The sequence below is a fragment of the Colletes gigas genome, unplaced genomic scaffold (assembly GCF_013123115.1).
Source record: "Colletes gigas isolate AHSC1104 unplaced genomic scaffold, ASM1312311v1 Colletes_gigas_Sc00038, whole genome shotgun sequence".
NCBI classification, from domain to species: Eukaryota; Metazoa; Arthropoda; class Insecta; order Hymenoptera; family Colletidae; genus Colletes; species Colletes gigas.
Window position 1 is genome coordinate 1886618 of NW_025106667.1, and position 10060 is coordinate 1896677.

Genomic DNA, 10060 nt, shown 5'->3' on the forward strand with positions numbered 1-10060 from the left:
GGAGAATTTTTTGCAAATCATAATCATAACACATTTTAATTCCGCATCCCATCAGGATAAATTCTATTTTAATCGGAATAATGCTCACAGATACATTGGTAAAAGTTTGATTAAAAACAAAAAATAAAAAATTTTCACCTTTTTTTTGCATTATGTTGTGTTGGCACCATTATGTAGGATGGCCCCGCGCTGGTTGGTTACCCGCCGCTCTTTCGGTTTTATATGTTTTCTAACACCTATCTACTAACGTATTTATTAATCCAAATATATAATTGTATGTTACACATTAAATATACATATAATAAATGTTAAAACGCATCACGCTTAGAGTTAATGCCCAACAAGTTGTAATATTGATGGACTGAATGAGGTCTGCGTCATCGGAGTGGAAAATTTGAAGCACGTTAGATCGAAACACGTTAGATAAAATGTAATCGTGTCGAAGAGAAGTTTTTCAGGATGGAAAATTAGGGGTTACTTCCGTGATTCATCGATGGTGAATTATTCCACAGAGTAAGTTTCCGTTTCTCTCGGTTACGCGTGGAAAGAAGATTGCAATGTAAGTAAGTATGTAGGTAAGTACACGGGTCGCGCGGTTCGAAAGTTTTATTTTCTACATAATGGGAAAGAACCAATGTCACTGTCGCATAAAGACGAATCGAAGGAGAGAAGTTGGATGTCGAACGGTGTTATCAATGCCGGGATGTGACGGCGCGAAACACGAGTGATTACTCAAGCATTTATCGCCTGAAATCGCAACGTTCCTCTTAATCCTTCAGTCGACGGTTACGTTTATTACTGTTTGCAATACGTCATTTCCATGGTAAAAATTCTAATTCCTTTTTTTTTTAGATAAAGCTTTTACACGACACTGCGTGTTCTCATTGAGTTTGGTACGAATAATAACATCTACAGTATTAAATGATATATCGAAGATATCGATATTACTGATGATAAGGTTCTTTGCGATGTTTCTTTCTTAGATGAAAATATGGACTGTTTGATTAACGTACGCCTGATTTGTCATTTTGATTATTTAAATAATTTATACTGTAGGATGTTGGTAGAATATTTGTGATGCAACTGAAGGACATGTACACAACACATTTACCTAAACAAAGTTTTTAGCGTTATGTTTAAAGAAAAAAAGATTGATGTATTCGTTTGAGTTGCTCGTTTGAAATTCAATGTCATGACAGTTTATATATGTATGTATGTATGTATGTATGTATGTATGTATGTATGTACACGAAACGAAGGGAGAATATAACATGAACAGAGTAAGTCGTGAATCAGTCGTCACGATATTTTAGCTGGTCCTGATAGTTTAATAAAAAAAAAATGCCTCAACCAAAAGTTGATTGATATCAAGTCAAGTATGTATTATGTAATTGGTTTAAAAGAACCTTCAAAGATATCCTGTTCTCAGAAAAAGCTGGAGTCACCTTGTGGTTTTTAAATGGTATTATACATACATATACATATTTTTCCAAATTTTAAATAGCGGATACAGTCAAAGAATTTTTTCTCTACATATCTTATAAAAACTTGGTATCTAATGTATTCTTCAGAGTGGCAAATACATATAGCGCGGTATAAATTGAAAAATTCAGTTAGTGAATCTTAAGTGGTTGAATCCGCCATTTTGAGTTTGATATTTTCAAACGAAATATTGTTGTCAGCGACCCCAAAAACTCTACATCCTTATGTAATAATATCTGTGAAGAATTACTTGATAATGGCAATATATTTACATCTTCTATCGAAAAAGACTCATTGAATGTTATCGCATTCCTCTATAGGAATTTAACAGCCGCCTCGGAGGGTCATGGAAAATTTTCTACCGCGATATGGGTAAAAGTCGAAGCCGGAAGTTTTGATGGAAAATTTTCAACAAACAGTGACTAAACACACGTCTCAAGTGCATTTTACACATTGTTCCTGAAACGGACAATAACTACTATTCATTTATTTACAAAAGTGGAATCCCTTTGTATCCCATATGTATGTATAGTTGAAAATTGCTATAAATCGTACTACTTATATTTTATTTTATATTCCCACGTATAATACACACGTTTCAACAAACACCACTATATTTATTAAGAGAAACAACGATGGTTTATGATTGTAGCGGTACGATTTAGGAATCATAATAACTTTTCGAAAAACATCGATGTAATTTTTATAATATAATAATTCCAATACATACATGAAATAAATGTAAAATATGTTAGAATAAACATATTTTTATAAAAATCTACATAATCTACATAAATATGATAAAAAATTATATCAATCGTACATGATTGTTTAAAATATTTACAAAACCCACGAAACAAAGTATCATCTGTCAATTTTTTGTCTATACTTTTCATTATTTATTATCAGTCATTTCATATATTATATTATATTACATTATTACTAGTTTTTAAATTTAAGCAATAACAAGTTAGGAAAAGCGATTTGGACAGATGATTTAAAAGAACTAATTGGTATAAGTAACATTCGTTCTGACATTTTGCGTTTAAAAAAGGAAGTAAATACGCAGTGATTTAAATGACAAATTGTCTTGGCATCCATTTTGGATTCCTGTTTCCTTTTTCTATTAAGGCTTTTCATCGTATTACGTAAGAAATTGTGGGTATAGTAAATAACCTACCGCGGGCCTGGTTTTCGGTCTTATTTTGTATTTTGAAGCTACTATTTAGAGAGTGGTGCCAAGATGCTCACTAAGAGGATCGAAAATAACTAACATAAGCCTTTTGCTAGCTTCTGGTCACTGACCGACAAGTTTTGCGACCTCCGATAAAAGAGGAAACAAAGGTATCGCCATAGCAAAATTCTTTCAAAAATAAACTTTACAGGCAACTTGTTTTTTTGTCATAAATCTTCATTATCCATATAACAGTGTGCTTTCCATACGACATCTGAAATATTTCTCTGATGTTCGTTTCCGTATAAGTTTCAGGAACACTTGAAACAGCTCCGCTGAAAAATTTAAAAAAATTCTATTTATATGTAAACAATTTATCTTAGAATGTAAGTAAGTACCTACGTAGTCTTCATGTGCGTAACGATGTCAAAAAATTCACTTGAATGCTTTTCTTTATAAAAATTCGTCGATAAGTTTAGAAAACTTTATTAGTAAATTTTCGAAATCGTTATACTAATTGACACGGTGCTAAATCGTTCCCAATATATTCAGTAAATTTATTTTAAAACGAAATCGTCGTTTTATCTAAACGTGTAAATTAAGATGAAGCGCTAAAAACGATTTCTTCATCAATTGCATGCAATGATTCTAAGAATAATTTTTTTTTTTTTCAAAGCTTACTATAGCTTGAATTATTTGAAAGGTTTGTGTTGCATATACGTATGTATGTATGTATGTATGTATGTATGTATGTATACAATAGTCGATTTCCCTTGATACACAAACAACTTCTATACAGGGTGAGGCACGAAGTAGTCCCCACAAGAAATTACAGTTACATACTTAAGTTTACAAACAAATTGATTTTCGATAAAAAATTAAGCAACTGTAATTTCTTAACGGTTAAATACTGATTAACATCGATAGGAAATATTTTTTTGTCAAATTATCAAAAGCGAGTGAAAAATCGTGGGGATTAGTTCGTGGCCCACCCACCCTGTATACATACATATGTATACATACTTATTAATTTAAAAATTACTTAAGTTTACAACAACGTGGTTATATCCGAATGGAAGTTATTCTTCGCGCGAAAGTAAGTTGAAAATGTGGAATGAGAATTTTTGATACAAGATTTCGTTCTCGAGTATGAAGTCCCGACAAATATGCGTGTTGTACTTGAGTTGAATGTTTCTTTGCACTTGGCTACTCTACTCATATTTACAAACATCATATAATTATGTAAACTGTAGTAATGCACTTCAATAATACACTTACTCGGATAAACTACAAATTGCTGAAAGTGTTGTCTATTTTGTCTGAAATAAAATGTTTACATACACAAAGAAAGCAACTAAGTGGAAAATGTACTACATTCAAGTCTGTTATCTTTTAAGTGCACGCGTATCGTCCTTCCACGATAAGAAGACACAGCGTGCTTACATCCCCACTCTTGCTGCAGTCCGCTGATTGGCTGTCACCGATCTTCGTCACCGTTTTCGACCCAGACCTATGAGTGGGTATGTAAACACGTGTGTGCCTTCTTTTCGTGGAAGAATGGTAGTTGGCGGACCAAGCACCCATTTAGGTATGTATTTGAGTATTTGGTTGTCCAGGTGGCAGGGGAGGTGAACCCCTACGTGGTGCGTCCCCAGGTGGCGGATAAGGGCAGCCGCTGGGATGAGCTCATCAACCTGAGAAGGCTGGTGTAGGCTGCATCGTTGCATGGGATCCCGGAGGTCGGAGCGAAAGCTCCCGCGGACCAAACACCGGTGTATGAATACACCGGTATGGGGCATGGGATATTTTACCTGCCACCTGCGGTTCAGTGGGAATGTAACGGAAGGTGTGCCTCCCACGCGGGTGGGGCCTGAAAAGGCACAGCGCGGCAGGGTACTCTGTAATGGCTGACTAGAGCTCCCGATCTCTCGCCAGGTGCCTGAGGATGGTCACCGTGGGGTTTTAGCCGGTAATAGTCCGGCACTACCCGCGGGCCCGCCCGAAGGATTTCCCCACGTACAAAACAAAAACAAAGCCTTGTATCAAAAATTGTCGTCCCACATTTCTGACACACTTTTGCACAATTCGAAATTTACAATTATATTTAAAGTATACATTTAATAGTTAAATTTATATTTGTACAATATAATTCCAAAAATCCGGACTCTCAAAATACGAACTTTTAAAATTATATGTATATGTATCATAAAAGAAAATGTTAGTTTCATCTCTGGATAAGAAACTAACTTCTACTAATGTTTTGATATGTTTAATTGTGCGATATTGCATTTCTGTTGGGCTTGCAATTTGTTAGTTTTTTATCCAGAAATCAAACTAACATTTTGTTTTATAATACATATGTATATACATATAATGTTCTCCGTATCATCTTCTCAATTGTTGTAACGGTTTCTTGGATTACTTAATAAATTTTGTTAAATTTCACAACAAATTTTTATGCAAAAAACCACCGTCATACAATACACCAAATTTTCTAATTACACAAATGAAATAGATTCTCTGTTCACGTGGTTTCGATTTAACACATACCTCAAATGATTCTATTTTTCTACATGAACGTTTTGCTTTGACACAGTTTAAAAAATCGCTTGTTTTAAAGGGTTTATCATACAGCAGACATATTGAATATTTTTACTTCTGGTGACGGCCGATAATTAAATCTGAAAGTTGTATTTATATAAAGGGTATAGCCGAATAAGGGGGTCAAATGTGCCCTTGAACCAAATTTAACATACGATGGATCCATCGATAGAGCATCAAAAAAAAACATTCTGTACCAAATTTGAACCCTCTATCATGTTCGGAAGGGTAGTTATTGGGAAAATTCGGATTAGCGAATTTGTGCCTATTTCCCCTATTTAATCGAGTATGAAAATTATGAAAAAAATCTGGTGCATTGCTACTATTGAGATACGTGTTTGAGAATTTTAAAACTAAGTACGTATATTCATTTAACGTAGAAAAAATGAAACAGTAGGGTATTTAAGCAAATATACGACTAGAGAAATGATGGAATAGAAACTGCTCCATAATTGTTTTTGCGTATATTTTAGGTAAAAATATTTTTTAAATATTAATAAACTAATAGTTTTTCATTGTCGTTTAGTTAGAAATTGAAATAATAAAAAAAAATGTACCATAGCAGGGCGCGAACGCGCGTCAAAAAGTTTGCAGAGCAGTCTCGCAGCCGAGCATCTTACTCACTGCACCATCGCAGCAGCTCTTGGAAATAATGCTGATACTTCTGAATACAACGCGCATAGCACGTTTTTTTTCTTGACTTATTTTTGCTTTTCTTCTTGTATACACTGTTTTACTCAACATGGAAATGTTTAGAACCACAGAATATAGTTATCTATTAAAGGGAATACAAAAATTCAAAGTATAAGTTGCTTTTTCACGCGAAAAACGCCGAAAAAATCGGTTTTTCATTTTTCCTACTACGGCGCACCCTGCCAAAAAATCTGAAAAAATTCAGGGACATAACCAATGACAATATGCATTTACAGTAATTATATAAATCTAGTGTCTCGAAAGCTTCAATACGAAATCGGTATTTTTCTGCGTTTTTTTGCGTTTTTAATTTTTCACACCTAGGATTTGAAATCGAAAAATCGGAAAAAAATTCTCAAACACGTATCTCGATAACCATAATGTACCAGATTTTTTTCATAATTTTTCTACTCGATTAAATAGGGGAAATAGGCACAAACTCGTTAATCCGAATTTTCTCAATAACTACCCTTCCAAACAAGATAGAGGGTTAAAATTTGGCACAGAACGTTTTTTCTTGATGCTCTATCGATGGATCCATCGTATGTCACATTTCGTTCAAGGGCACATTTGACCCCCTTATTCGGCTATACCCTTTACTTTTAATAGCGAAATAATTTACAAAAATTAAATAAACAATGCAAAGTAAAGAGCAGATGATATTGACAAATGCAAGAGAAAGGTAAAATACTTTCCTTATTATATAAACATATTAAGAGTACGACTTTTATTTGGCTTGAGATACTCCTGACAGATATCCTCTGATATGTAGATTATCTTCATATAACATGATGATATGAATATCTATGCAAACACTTATCTTTCATGAATATATGTGTTACAATGCAATAACAAGCGGATATTATTAAATGCAATAAAAAAAATGGCGGTGTATATATAAACGTGCAAAATAAACTATTTGAACAATTATTATAAAATGTGCTTATAATATATTAGACATGAAGCTATAATGCTTCCGCATCGCTATTACTGAGAGCAACAACTGTAAAGCACACTTCTTCGGGATCGCGAACCATATATTCTTTGCAAACACGTGCAGAATCTTCTAATAGTGTTTCAGGACTGGTGGGACCATGATTGATAGGTGCGGATTTACGTCCATCTAAGAATATAAATTAAATATTTTAATTACAATGTTCTTCTTTTTAATTGTACATTGCACGATCATTTGTTAGAACTAACGATGTAAAAATATATTTACCCAATTCGTATAAAACACCATTTTTGTGTATAAATGCTACAAAGTGATGGTAGACTGGCGTTTCCACACTTGGTACCTACGAAACATGTTTGGTAACATTTTTCTAATTAAACAGCAAAAACAAGAATCTCTAAATATTTACGTTAGTGTCTATGTCCGAAATTTGTCTATCTTTTGGGGGGGTTTTTTTTTTAAAAGAGGCTATAATTTAGCATTGAAAAGAAAATATGGCGGAGGATGAAAAAGTAATGCGCTTTTGCATTTTTTTGACAAACAAAACTTAAAATTTAAGGAAATTCTAGTATAACATATTCTAAAATCATCAAGATGGCTTCACACATACTGCAGTTTCTTTAAATTTTAAGCTTTCTTTTTATGAAAAAAATACAACGGCGCATTACTTTTTCACCCTCCACTGATCTACATATATTTCTTTTCAATGCTGATATATATTGGGGAAAACAAATTTAGGACAAAGCTACTAAAATAAATATTTACCCAAGAATCATACCATCGTCTGTCCCTCTAATGCCAATCCTTTATGAGTCTCGTTGATTTCAGACGAGGTTACCAAAAGTCCGCCAGATTCCTCGAAATTAAGATTTTTTGATTTGTCTAAGAAAGTTTTCAGAAAACCATCCTGAAGATTTATACTACAGAAACATAGAAATGTAACCTACAATAATGTATTTAAAATAAATTAATTAAACTTTGCATAAAAAGCTTACCTATCTAGATTATTTGCAACACTGTGGATTAATGCGATTGTACCGCAAGAATTATGAATATACTGTTTCATGTGGTAAACATCCGGATCTGTCGGACCTAACGCACTTTTATCATTTTCTTTAACATCTTCGTTGTCTTCAAGTTTGTTATCCTTTTATAAGTGTAAAATAATATTATTTGTAATATATGGTAATTTCAACAAACAAATATAATAATATAATATTAATTTTGAAACCTCTTTACGCAAAGGATAAAGCAATATAACAGCAATAACTGGTTTAGGTACAAGTGCTAACAAATCAGGTTCCAACCCGTAGACATCAATGATGCACCATTCTTTTGGCACCCCGATTCTGTGCAAGAACTGTAAAATTAAACGTTTTATTACTTGCTTTAGAAAAGCTATTAATAATTTTACTTTGTAAAAGTATAAAGTATACTCTACTCATGTAAATAAGTTAATATTCATGACATATAAGAAAAGACATTCCACAATCAAATGACAAAATCAACAGTTGAAAGTCACGATGATTTACCTTCGTCATAACCTAAAACAAAGAATAAAAACTATTGAGCGATGAACAAAACATCTGTGCTTTCAATTTGAAAATATAAATTCTTACCTCTGGATTTGATTCCAATGGTATCCAAGTAGACATGATGAAATTTCGTGTTTGTCGGGAATGTCGGCAAATTTAGCGGTTTACTTACTAACCTATAATTTGTTTTAAATACTTTTCAACAAGAATTTTTCTAAAAATGATTATCAATGATAAATTCTAATGGACCACCACAATACATTTATCGTATTAAAAGGTTCTTATGTTTAAAATTTAATTGTTATTCGTGTTTGAATTACACCCGAAAAATTTACCGAAATCCGAGTCCTTCGCACCACGTTGATACCGACAGAACGCTATTGGCTACTACATATTTGCTACTGTCAGACTGTCAGAATGGATAATAAATATAAGTACGAAAGAAATTTCGAATTTTCCACTTTCTTAACAGACTTAAACAGCTAAAATTATTGTCATTTCCCCCTATACCACGCAACTTTTGTAAAAACAACTGCATTATACATAATAGGCAATATTTCAGATATACCAAATTATTAGCTTAAAATAAAATATTAAATCCGTGTAAGCATTTTATAATATTAATACAGTTTACTGCAACAACAGTCCTACTCGCCAGTAACGGTCAACGATATATCGCATAATTAATTTTCTTTCAATACTCTTAAATCAAAATTTCTTTACAGGTGTTTCCATTATTTAGAACCCTTCCAGCTGCTTGACGCTCCGTTTATACAAAATTGTTGATTAGAAAAAGGAAGTCGATTTCGAGAAATTTATTGTACATATATTTAAATTATTGTAAATAGTTTCATAAAAGTGATATTGCATACATATGTATATGTAGAAACAGAGTAATTGGGCAAGTAAAACGCGTTGAAATAATATTAAACTGCTAGGGTTACTATACATACATATAATGCTCGCCACCAGAGGGGTCGCGCTCTCACAAGAGCTCGATCGACCCCACGGTTAGTTGTACCTACTTAGTACATATATGTATATGTATACACTCGTCGAACCACTTTCTATCCGGGCGTCGCGGTTAGGTCTGGGTTATAATTTTTACTAGATTATTAATTGTAGTTTATAAATTATTCTCTTGTAAATACGCTGTATACACCTTATAGAAATATAGGCGCGATTATAGGTACATATGAAGAAAAAAGTGGAATAATCTTTTGGATGTGCATGTTAAGACAACCATTGCAAGAGAATGAAATCGTCGCATGGAAATTTTGTCACGTTTTACACAAAGTACTGCGAGAGGGTCATCGAAAAGTAATTCCAGACTCTCAACGGTATCGTGGAAGGCTAGAGGATATTGGAAAATTATGGCAACATCTTCGAGAGGGTTATGGTCAGTAGTCGATTCAGTCAGGGGAATCCTTCGTCGCACTGGCGCTGCGTGGCGCTGCGTGGCGTCTCCCGTCCGTCCCCGTTGTAAAGGGTCAGAACAGACCCGCCGAACAGGGTCAAAAGAGACCCGTTGTAAAGGGTCAGAACAGACCCGTAGAATAGAATAGACCCGCAGAACAGGGTCAAAACAGACCCGTAGAATAGAATAGACCAGCAGAACAG

The 10060-nt window shown here is 33.6% G+C and overlaps 1 protein-coding gene across 4 annotated transcripts; it reads right to left on the reverse strand.

The window, feature by feature from the left end:
* Positions 1–6569: 6569 nt before the first annotated feature.
* Positions 6570–8829, reverse strand: LOC122402629 (ubiquitin carboxyl-terminal hydrolase). Of its 4 annotated transcripts, none has more exons than XM_043405575.1 (8): positions 8776–8829; positions 8525–8616; positions 8438–8449; positions 8137–8265; positions 7901–8052; positions 7684–7825; positions 7173–7248; positions 6570–7073 (listed from the first exon to the last, which is right to left on the reverse strand). In XM_043405575.1, the coding sequence occupies exons 2-8, from the start codon at positions 8558–8560 to the stop codon at positions 6916–6918; spliced, it is 705 nt and encodes a 234-aa protein (XP_043261510.1). In that variant the 5' UTR covers positions 8561–8616; positions 8776–8829; the 3' UTR covers positions 6570–6915. The 4 variants fall into 4 exon arrangements, with proteins under 4 accessions (XP_043261510.1, XP_043261512.1, XP_043261513.1 ...); XM_043405577.1 differs by having other exon boundaries at positions 8701–8814; XM_043405578.1 differs by having other exon boundaries at positions 8761–8779.
* Between the last annotated feature and the right edge of the window lie 1231 nt (positions 8830–10060).

Bases quoted from the DNA above. Each gene is read 5' to 3' on its own strand.
- LOC122402629 (XM_043405575.1), bottom strand. From the start codon at position 8,560: ATGTCTACTTGGATACCATTGGAATCAAATCCAGAG. The intron at 7,826-7,900 runs GTAAGCTTTTTA...ATGTTTCTGTAG, and splicing joins GTTGCAAATAATCTAGATAG to TATAAATCTTCAGGATGGTT. The intron at 7,074-7,172 runs GTAAATATATTT...TTATATTCTTAG, and splicing joins TGGTGTTTTATACGAATTGG to ATGGACGTAAATCCGCACCT.